The 11,814-nt window shown below is 37.1% G+C and overlaps 1 protein-coding gene and 1 long non-coding RNA gene across 3 annotated transcripts in view; one reads left to right on the top strand and one right to left on the bottom strand.

Annotated features, from left to right (window-relative positions):
• Positions 1–2,866: 2,866 nt before the first annotated feature.
• Positions 2,867–11,814, bottom strand: part of COL25A1 (collagen type XXV alpha 1 chain) — a 460,318-nt gene continuing 451,370 nt past the window's right edge. The window contains exons 31-34 of one of the 2 annotated variants that reach the window (XM_042933946.1): positions 10,299–10,352; positions 5,330–5,383; positions 3,827–3,853; positions 2,867–2,938 (exon numbers count right to left, since the gene is read on the bottom strand). In XM_042933946.1, the coding sequence (XP_042789880.1) occupies positions 2,867–2,938; positions 3,827–3,853; positions 5,330–5,383; positions 10,299–10,352 (207 nt within the window). The remainder of the gene's footprint in view (positions 2,939–3,826; positions 3,854–5,329; positions 5,384–10,298; positions 10,353–11,814) is intronic. The other variant, XM_042933945.1, reaches the window with a different exon arrangement.
• On the top strand, positions 4,836–11,613 carry LOC122217043. Its single transcript, XR_006201265.1, has 4 exons — positions 4,836–5,046; positions 6,838–6,901; positions 9,714–9,743; positions 11,295–11,613. It is a non-coding gene; the product is annotated as an uncharacterized LOC122217043 (long non-coding RNA).

Raw genomic sequence — 11,814 nt, 5'->3', positions numbered from 1 at the left:
AGAGGTTGTGGAAATCTGCATGGATCATGGGAATGGAGGAATTAAGGAAAGGAGGCAAAAGGAGGAGAAGGAAGGAATGCACCTCAGCTGTTTCTTATTAACATAAATATCTCTGCATATTTATAGACAAGAAGTTGGTGCTGTACAGAATACAAAATACTGTGCAATGCATATTTAGATTAGTGTATTCATTCTGCACTCAGGAAGGCAGTTACAATAAAAGTGGATAATTTCAGAGGCAAAAACAACATGAATATTCAGAGACATATAAGATATATATGAGATATGCATTCAAATTAATGCATTCATTCTGACTGTGTGAGTGAAAGCTCTTCATTTATCTCCTGTGTGCCAAAAAGATTGCATCAGAAGGCTCAGAATCAAAAACACTTGGGTTTCTTGAATACTGGGGAAAAAGAGAAATTCCGTGTGGTTTGGTTAATCACGATCAAAGACAAAGACCTAAGAATCCAGGGTGAAATGTGAGCAGGTGTGACAGGAAGTAGGATGGGAGGAGCATTTAGGACTAAATTGTTCACTCATGCAAGTTCAGTCAATATCTTTCCTCAGCAAATAACGTCAATGCCAGGACATAAAATTGATTTAAACTTGTTTGGGTAAGCTTTTCTTTCCCAGCGGGCGGTGGACTCTTCATCACATAGGTCAGACAGGTGTGTTGAGTATTAATAATTTAGAATTCAATTCATTATTTGGTAAGTCAACAGATCAATACTTGACAGAAAAGTGTTGTCATACGAATGTTGACTCTAACAGGCTATAGGAATCCTTTTTCAGTAATATTTTAGCAAACCTCAAGCTTTATGGAAAACAGACACTATTGTACAAAGAATAATGAATCAGCATTACTACTAATCAACATAATTTTGTAGCAGTTAGTGATTCCCTATGTGACACAAAACCATCTGTCCTTATGGGCATGAGCACATGAGGGCTCTTGCTAATTTTTATCTCCCATGTCAAAAAATGATACATAAAGTGTTCACATTTGGATCTAATTTTCCTGTATGTAAAACTTCTAATCATGGAATCTGAAATATGGAAATATTTTTGTATGAGTGATTAATATTATTCTGAGGATTAAATTTGTAGCTTTGTTTTCGTAAGTTATAATACTGATAATTTCTTCTTTGTTTAAAAGATCATTAAAGTGAGTATCCCCACAATGGTGACATACTTTTGAGTGACTAAGATTTTAGACTCATACAACCCATTAGGTAAATATAAAATAAATGCCTATAATCTTTGAAGTACATACACCTTGGGCTAAAGGCTCACATGTACAATTTATCTCAAACCAAAACATGTATACTTTATCATTAGCATTTATAATTTAAAAGAAAAGAACTTTTTTAAGGTTTCAGTTTCCTTGTCTGTGAAACGGGGACTGTAACAGCACCAACATCAGGGGTGTGTTATGAGGATTAAAAGACTTAGCATGTATAAAGCTTTTGGGAAAGCATATAATAAATGTTCAATAAATGTAGTGATATTGATAACGATGATGATGGTGCTTTTACATAACCACTGACATGAGCTCTCTTACCAGTGGGAAGCTAAGTAATGTCTAAGGCCTAAAGAACACACAGCAGGCTTAATACCCTTCTTTCTTTGACAATTCTAATTTGGCCTTGCTTTTCTTTCTTTCTTGTCTCTCTCTCCCTTTCCTCCGTCCCTCTCTTTCTTTCTTTTCTTTCTTTCTTCCTTTCTAGAGACAGAGAGAGCTCGAGTGGGGGAGAGAGGCAGAGGGAAAGAGAGAGAGAATCTTAAGTAGGCTCCACGCTCAGTGCACAAACTGACACAGGGCTTGATCCTACAACCCTGGGATCTTGACCTGAGCTGAAATCAAGAGTCAGACGCTCAACCAACTGAGCCACCCAGGCACCCCTGGCCTTGTTTTTCAACAGCAATAAATTTCACCGTTAAAGAGAATTTATAGGGTTTTGAAAACAGTGTTTTGTTAAGTACAGCAGGACATAAATTAATCTGAGAAATAGAATTGGTTTAAATTTGAACTGGGAAAGTACAATTTCAGCCACTGTAAGATTTTCACTCTTCTATGAAGGTACTGAGTTTCTGTTTACTTCTCTTGCTGTACTCAATGTAAAAAATTACTGTTCAAGGCCCAAAATTATTGTTCAAAGGGGAGAGGAAAGGAAAAAATGTTTTTAAAAATCCATAATCCAAATTTTGCTTTCAGACATAAAACCAATTTGCCTGATATTGGCTGTTATATCCCCTGGAGCCAATCGTCCTGATATAGAACCTAAACACTAACGTCATAAAATACACGAATATCTTCATTTAAAAATATCTCCAGCATCTGGAGGTGGTGAGTCCTACCCCCTGCATAATGGTGGACTCACTGGGGTTTATCAGTCACACTGCTTGCTCTCCGTTTTCCAATCAAACAATCAAGACACAGGACACATCTTTTGTCTCTCTACTGGGAATGTTGTCTATATAAATTAGATGCTGGTTTTACATGGTAGGTGAGCTCTGCCAGAAGACCCTTGCAGATTTGGGCTATTGAATTTTACTTTAATGTAATAAATGCCTTTTTATTTTATTTTCAAGAATCCCCAGACATTACATCTTTCAACAAATTGGTGCCAGGTGGTCAAAAGACTGTAGCCTGGCAATCTGCAGATTAAATTTTTTTGTTCTGTGCTAGATTGTGCCCTTATTTCTAGGGCCATAACCTTCATTGCTCTGTGAATACCTGGTTTTTTAGATCAGGCATCAGTGAGTTTTTGGAGCACAGGATGGTGAAAAATTAGATGTATGAAAGAATCACACAGGTTGAACAGATAAGCACATGGCATGAGAAAAATCAAACAGGCACGTGCTAGAATGGAGAGGTCACCTTTTCCCCCTTTTCTCCTACATCACCCTTCTCGCCTCGTGGACCAGGGAAGCCCTATAGGATAAAAAGCAAACCAAAAAGAACTATTAATGTAACTGTGGCAAAATCATATTTAAAAAAAAAGGTAAGACTTCAAGTTCTTGAACGCAAATATGAAGAGAAATGGCATGACCAATAATCTCAAAATTTAGATAGTTAAAGTAGCACTTTGAAGCAATAGCTGTCTAACATTTCAGTTATCTGTATAAAACACATTTCTTGCTTTTTCTCCTAAAATATGTATAGTGGAGAGAATATCAGGATCCTAGTGTGAATCCTGGCAAGTTCACTGATTTGTGTGGCCTTGGGCAAATCACTTACCTCAGCATTTTATGCTTCTACATAACAGGTGCTCAAGAAAAAGTAACTACTATTACTTAATGTAATAGTACTACATAATACAGGCTACTATTATATTCACATAATAAAGTGATCATTTCAAGAGGCATATACTTTTGACATTCTCTATTTTTATAGAATTATGTTACTATAAGGTGTATAGACACTTTATGCTAAAAGGAAAAAATATTGCATAGCAGCTTTGAGAATAAACATAGCACACCATTCCTTAAAGGTAGCATGTGAAAGATATTCCAATTTTCCGCAGAGTTTAAAATCAGTCATTCAACTGCCGATGTGCAGGGGGTGTCCCTAATTTGGGAAAGTACTTTGAAGTGCCATTATTAACTGTCAGTTATTAACTTTACACTAATTCTGTGTTTGGCTTTTCTGTTTATCTCATGCAGACACTAGTGGCGTGTTTTATATTGCTGTCTACACGCACAGCAGTCTACGCTGTACGAATAACTACGTGCATAGAAAAAGGTATTCTTGCCGTTATTGGTGATGGAGACCATCAGCATCTATTGTCATAGGAAGATGTTCATTGTACAAATTACTTACATCAAGACCAGGCTCTCCATCTTTCCCCTGCCAAAGAACCATAGTAGCTACATTAGTGTTCCTAAGTTTCATGAATAGGTTAGTGTTTGTTTCAGGCTGCCTGGACATGCAACGCTAGTATTAGAACAACTACTTCAGAAATGTGAAAAAGAGTCTTTATTGATTAGTAATACCAATTTCTCTCACCAAATCAAGTGAAGGGACTGTTAATGCTGTAGTTAAGGGTCATGGTAATATTTTTTTTTATTATGTATTAGGTTATATAGCCAGATATTTCGCTGAAGTTTAATGCTTGGTATCCACTTTATCAATCCAGGAGTAAGCTGAAAACACAGATGCTGTTTAGTTGACTGAAAAACATACCAGCATTAATAGACTATGCAAATCAATACTGCTTCGGTTTGATAACTTAGTACTTGGTTTATAAATGAGTAAAGAATGTGAAACCTGCTTATTGTTAAGTATCGTTTCAATTTGGCTAGATGGGCACCTTGTCTATAAATATTGAGGGCGTGAGGGTCACAACTTAAAAACTGTTGTTAAGTAAACTTTGTCAATCCATGATCCCCAAATATAAAAGGAGTCATAAGACGGTTGTGCAAGATTACCAGGGCAAAGACCCTATTGTGTCACACAACAGGGCCATCCAAAGTGCCTGAAAAGTTGCTTTAATTCCGTCAATTAGATTTGGTAATCTCTTTCAAAATCAGCATCTCTTTCAGCACTGAAGTAATCCTGATTTAAATTTATATCTTGGTTCATAAAAACTGTAAGGTTATAAGGCATGTGGAAAGTATATAAGGGTTAAAAACTTCAATGGAGTATATGTTTTTCTATTGTAGTCCTACCCTACCCTATCAAATCACTTATAATCAACCCCAAGATAGTGTTCTGAAGTAAACCTGAAGCCTCAGTTTGAAGACCATATAATTGGGAATTTTCAGAAGACAGAACACTATTAACATTCTGTGTTCTAAAGATCTCTTATCACTGCAGTACTTTAGAAAGGTCAGAAATATTGAAGTCATTGTAAATATCAATTTGAGAAATAACTTTTATTAGCAAGAGTAGTTTTAGTCAATAACCTATGGGAACAGATAAAGTCTGAAGAAACTAAATGACACTTTCACACCCACTTTTGGCAGTGACCTTCCAAGGAAGTGTCAGTTATGGGCACCTAGTGAGATGGCATAGGGAGCGTGCTGAAATCTGACTTCCAGGTTAGAACCTTTGATCTAGTGGATAATCTCTGATCCTCTCCATCTCCAGAAGTGTGTGTGTGTGTGTGTGTGTGTGTGTGTGTGTGTGTGTGTGTTTGTGTGTGTCTGAGAATAGATGTGAATATGACCCATGAAGGACATGGTTACACTGGTGTCATGGAGAATTAGTGGGTGATTCTCTGCTCCTCTAACGTGGTTAGTCTGCCCCATGAGGGAAGGGTTAACCGTGCTGGTGTCAGGTCATCTACGCATGCTGGAGGTGGAAACAAGAGACAGAACTCACAGGCAGACCATAGGGTCCTCTGGGTCCAGGCTCTCCCATAGCTCCTTTTTCACCCTAAAATGAAAGCCGTAAAGTTCAAATCATACACAAATGCCATATTCACACACTTTCCCTAATGGCCTGTGTATAAAGCCTCCATTGGAGGTACCAGTTTATCAGCATTCCAATGACTTAGGCTCTTTAGGGGTTTCTGTCAGTGACAGAGTAAAAGAAACCCACATTTGCATATTTTACCAAATTACCTCTGAAAGAAGGGCAGTAGGTAAGAGTACTGCTATCCAGTTGTGCGAAGGATTTGTGTATCTAGAGTGCTATACTTGGGTTTCTTTGGCATTAGTGTGAAACAATTTATCTGTGTCACAGATAAAACAATTTATCTAGTGTCACAATTTATCTGTTACTCACTATTTTAAGTTACTACATTTTTAAATGTAAGAATAAAATGTTGTTTTTTTTTTTCTATCAAATTCTCTTCTTCAGCAGACCTCTTCCTTGACCACCCTGGCCCTTTGCAGAGCTGTATTTTATGTTATGGCCTCCAACACCAGGAGATAGGCATGATTATTCCTTGCTGTGCCCCTCACTAGAACATGCACACTGGGGTGCCAGGGCCCTACCGCATCCTCATGGCTTAGAATAGTGTCTGGCACATCAGTAAATCATATTTGAATTAATCAAGTCACATCAGTATGATCAGGTACATGTTTTGCTTCCTTTCTGAAAAAGAGAGTTTAAACACTTCTATGCCTTCTAATAAATAAATGTCTGAGAAGGTAGCTTTTTACTACCTTCATCACACGCTCTCCATGAGCCTATTTAAATAGAGCAGCTGCCCCAGCCATAACAATATACATGATAATGATAATCTTGAATACTTATAAAGAATACGGTGAGATTGGGGGTGCGTCCATAAATACAAAATAATTATAATAAAGAGATAAATGTTCTGTATTTCAAGTAGTGTTTTCTTTTGCTGCCATCTGTAAAATTAAGGTGCTTGTCAGTAGTTAGCATGCGAACTTCAGGAGTAATGGTGATATTTATATGAGTGGCCAAGAAGAAAATGTTACCTTCTTTTATCACACCTTTGAAGAAGCTTAAAGCTTAGCAAATCTTTTCATGGCTAAAATGCAAAGTTCAGCTGGTAGCTGTGTGTGCAGATTCAAGTATTATGCCATGTGCCTCTGTACTCCAGATTCCCATGTGAGCAAATTTCAAGTCACTATTAACATTCTTCTTTAACCTAAACTGAGGTGTTGGTGGGGCTAATTGGCCCTGTCACCTAGAGGCACATATATATGTGTAGGGAGATTACCGAAAGTGAATATGATAAAAGCTTGTTGAACTTTTACTCATTATTACTTTATGTTTATTACTGAAAGAACAATTTCCAGTCAGTCAGTAAGGCTGCCAGGCTTTGAAATCAAACAGATTTAAATTTGAATTCCAGTTTGGCATTTACTGGCTGTGTGGTCTTAGGTAACTTTCTTAATCTTTCTATGCCCTAGTTTCATTGGCTGTTAAATAAGAAGAAGAATACATATTCTGCAAGACTTGCTCTGAAGATTAAATGTGAGTATAAAGTATCAAATTATATGTCATCAAATAATATGTCTCATACATAAGTGGTGGCTATCATTATTAATATACAATCAGAAGTCTTACTTTTAACGAAAAGGGTTTGGCTACCAATTCAAAATAAATTTCTTTGTTTGATCTGGCAGTGTTATTTTATGATTTTTTTAAAATGGTGGTGATGGTGGTGGTGTATATGTGTGAGCGTGTGGGGGTAGGATGGGGCGTGTAGTGGGAGGTGGGGGTTTAAAAAGAGGGTTCGCATAACCTGGAGTAGGTCTACCTTGAAAAACCTCCACAGATTCTTTTGATATACCTATTCCCTTTTCCCTTCCTCTGAGTACCTTCAGCTTTATTGGCTTTCTTTTGTTTTTAAAATTAATATACCATGACTTGTTTGAATTAAGCTGTCACAACGACATCTGTTTGTGGAACTCCTCTTATAGAATTGCTCACCCCAAACAATCACTTTAAGGTAATGACAATTCCATTTCACTCGCCAGTGACTGCTTCAGAAGAGGACATGTGTCCGGACTCTGGCCAATGAGGTGTTGAGGGAAGTCAGAGGGGAAGTGATGGGGAAGGTTTGCTCACTGCTAAGGAGAAGATGATGCCTCATTGGAGAGGACGTTTGTAGGGACGGTGACCTGTTTGCCTGTGATCGGAAGACAAAGCCAGCATGTGGAAAGGGAACAGAAGCAGAGCAGAGAGTCCCTCCTTTGAGTATTTTGTTAGATAAAACAATATTTAGTTTCTTTATTGCATAAGCCATTTTGAGTTGGGATTCTGTCACTTAGAGCCAAAGGCATCCTAATGGTCTCAGCTAGAAAACTTTTAGGAGTGAAATATTAATTTGAATATGAGATATGAAATGAAATAGGGACTCGAACGTGTAACTTCTCCTGGATTAAATAATTCCCGAAACACTTTTAAACCTCTCAAATTTAACACCCTTCACAGAGTTCCTAAGCATTGACAAGGCCAGATGAAGAAATCAGCTCAAGGCAGGGACCATCAGGTGCTTGAAGGGCTCATGCTGTCACTCACGTTTCTGACAATTTCTGAATGACAACGTCCAATGTTAGTCTTCTTTTAGGCTGGTCTCATTTCATTCAGGCTCTTTAACTTGCATGCCCACACTGAGGAATTATCTGGAATGGATTCCTGATTCCTCCCTCTTTAAAACTGGAAACTTCGTCAAGAGAGTCCAGGTGACACCTCGGTCAATTAACTTTGAGAATAACACTCCAGTTTAGCACTTTGGGTGAGGGGCACTTGGCGAGTACTGATATGCGAGCCAGTTAAGATAGTTAACGTGCTGAGTAAATACAAGTGTAACACTTCACACCGCACGCCATTTGACTTAAACTATGTCTTCAAAAATTCTTAGCGATTTCATTTGCTCTCCCAGTTAATCCTGCCCCAGCGCCGATACCTGATATTCTTGTGACACCGAGGAGCTATCGGAAGTAGCAGCTGATTTACCATACGGTAAACCCTCTTGAGCCCCAAGGGCAGTCTGCCAAAAGACTACTTGAGATTTGCTGCTCCATTTTTAGTACACGTGCTGGATTTCTTGATACAACGCTTCAATGCGTCAGCAGCATGAGCCTCTTAGCTTTTAAATATTTTTAATGAAGGTGATCTTCCTAAGTCGGTTTGAGTTCAGAAGTAAGACAATTGCAGATTCAGATAATTCATTCCTTTAGGACTCACCTCTTTCTAGAAGCATTGTTGGATGAAGCCAGACTTCCTCATCATTGAATGTACAGTCTGTACTGTTTGTATTCACTTTGGCCTCATGATCTGGTTATTTCTTGCTGATACTTTTTTTCTCTGCACTTAGATTATAAACTCTGCTAGGTCAGGGAAATAGCTATTTCCTTTACAGTTTTAAGATTATATATGTATATATATACATATATGTATGCATGTGTATATATATATGTGTGTATATATATGTATATATATAATATTAGTGAAAGGTTATAGGATGGTGAATCAATTATAATGGTATTATTCTAATACTAATTCTAATAATGGTAATACTAATACTAATACTAATAATGGTATTATTCTAATACTAATATATAGTATTAGTAAAAGGTTATAGGATGATGAATCAATTATAATGGTATTATTCTAATACTAATTCTAATAATGGTAATACTAATACTAATACTAATAATGGTATTATTCTAATACTAATATATAGTATTAGTAAAAGGTTATAGGATGATGAATCAATTATAATGGTATTATTCAATTTACTGGAGCAAATTGGCAAAATAGACTCCACAAATGGGAGAAGTGTTTGCATTTCACACTAGGAGTACACTGTGTTTTATACATCACAAAATGTAATAAATATTTACTGAATGAATGAATTCATTTTATAGAACATAGAATTATGGAATTGGGATGTTTGCCAAAGAAATCACTACGTGGCCCTCTGTTTTAAAGCAAATTACCCCAGACTGAAGAAACTCTATCTAGTTTTAAAAAACTGCAACTTGCACAATGAATCATTCCAACATTGTGAAGCCCTTGCATCTTTCTTTCCAGCTTATCCTGGATGGTGGGGAAATTGATGACACAAGTCCACTCAGACACACACACACACACACACACACACACACACACACAACACTTCTAAGTTTTCCAAAGTGAAGAAAAGAAAAAGTGGGAGAAAAATAGAGAAAGAGGGAGAAAAGTTCCAGACAGATGACCAGCTGCTGACGCTGCGATACATTTTTTTGTGTCAGATATTTATCTTCCACTCTGAATGTCTTTTTTTTTTTCTCCCAAGGATACGGAAACATGGCCTCGCAATAGGGAGGTTAGTGAAAGGTTTTTGTTCTATAATGCACTGAAATTATTTCCTTATGGTTAAAGATAGACGGCCTATTCTTTTGCTAAAATAAATAAATAAATAAAGGAGCATGTGTAACTGTGTGGAGAATACTTAGGTTTTGTAATTTCCTTTAAAAAAAAAGTTATAACTTACTCTGAGTGAATACAGTAGCTTTATATAAAAGATTATCAACCAGAATATGTAGTCCTGGAAATTTTAGCCCCATTGACTTCAACTTTCTGGATTCAAGCCAAATGCAAATATCTTCCTTATGGGTTAAGAAGGAATGGTCTGAGCTATTTATTTTAGCTATGTAAATGTATTCATTATTTTTTGTTAAGGCAGCCACATTCTATTTAATACTCTGTTGTTCTCTCCGTGTGAGAACTCTGATTAGGACTTAAGATGGGATATTTTCATTGAATGTGTTAGATGGCCCTTTATTTTTTCTGGGAAACGAACAGTTCAGTTCAGCTAAGCCAGAAAAGCCACAGTGTGTTTTCTTTAGGTCACAGCTTAATAACCTCAGGAGCAACTTACTCTTTCTCCTTTGGGACCTGCAGGGCCATGGGGTCCCATAGGGCCATCTGTACCCTAAAAAAAAAGACAAAAATAAGATAGAGACATATCCAAAGGGCCATAAGAAAAGCAGTTATATTTTATCCTGGACTTTTCCTGGGTGAATGATGCCTTAGAAAGTCAGTAAGACGACTCATCTCCTTTCAAAGTGCTTTATACTTGATTCTTTCGGGCCAGCAGTTTCCAAGAAACCCATGCAAAAAGGGTGAGTTATGTAACTGCATATTTTAATGAAGAGTACGCACGAGAAACTGTAAGTCATATTTAATTATATACTTCCTCCCTGACTTCATGGAACATCTTCACTTTGCCCCCATAATCTTAAGGAGAGAAATGGAGGTGTTTTCCCTTCGTCCATTCTCCACCCACTGTCACTCTCACACTCCTTGGCCACGAAGCTTTGTTTTCAGCTGTTTAAGAGGCTGGAACAGTTACACAGGTGGAAAAAAATATTAAGTAAATGAGAACAGTGTTTAACTGTTCAAACCAAACTTTCTCCGGCTCTGTTGGGAGCAGCAGGGGGCTCAGAGGGAAGGAATTACTCTCCTAGCTTCTGCTACAGTCTTACAAGGCATAAACCCGGCAGCCGGCTGATTTAATGGCATAATTGCCCTCTGGCCTCCTGGCTCAGGATTAGGATTTCTGTCTCAGACTGAATGAATACAGGAACACTAGGTCCAGTGAAAATAATGACTGCCTGAAGCAGGTTTTTAGAATTGAAAAGCTTGGAATTTCTTTTTGATTCTTAAAGATGTAGCAAGGACTTCAAGTGATTTACTCATTTTCAAGAAGACTGTCCTTATTTGCAAAGAATGTATTCTAATATTTGCAACTGTAGGAAGTATTCCAGCACAGTTTTTACTTATAATATCTATAATATATTTATTATATTATATATATTATAGTTATACTATTTTTATTATTCATATTTCTAACTATTCTTTTTTTCTATTACAGCTTTGCGATATGAAATATTTAGGGCTTAAACTCATTCTAATATTGGTGAATTCTTATCATCTCATCTGATCTTCTTACTGCCTGAATTCAAAGTTCATCTTCAGAAGACTTCTAAATACTGATTATCTGTGGCTAAAATTCAAGAGATGGAACTGTTAAGAACCAAAGAAAAGAGACAAAATGACAGAAGACAGACAGGTCACTTCGATGAACAAAGATCTGAAAGTTAGTTCCAGGAAAGAAGTTACATTTTTAATATGGACAGAAACATAAAAGGAAGAGTGAGTTCAAATAAATTCACATTATTTTCATCCCTTCAGAGGAACTTGCTCATGGAATTATGGGAACTGTCCTTTAGTTATAGAAAATTTTGTCTAGGCTTCTAAGTTAATGAGGCCAATTAGACTGGCCATTCTCTCCACCTAGCAAATTATCCAGACTGGAACTGAGGCTTCTTCTGCTCTGTCCACCTTTCCGTTTTGTACCCCTATCTTTGTACATCTTCTTCTTTCCCTCCAGT

This window comes from Panthera leo, chromosome B1 (genome assembly GCF_018350215.1).
Source record: "Panthera leo isolate Ple1 chromosome B1, P.leo_Ple1_pat1.1, whole genome shotgun sequence".
Classification (NCBI taxonomy): Eukaryota; Metazoa; Chordata; class Mammalia; order Carnivora; family Felidae; genus Panthera; species Panthera leo.
The sequence above is the reverse complement of the archived record's forward strand: the minus strand, read 5'-3'. Positions and strand labels throughout refer to the sequence as shown.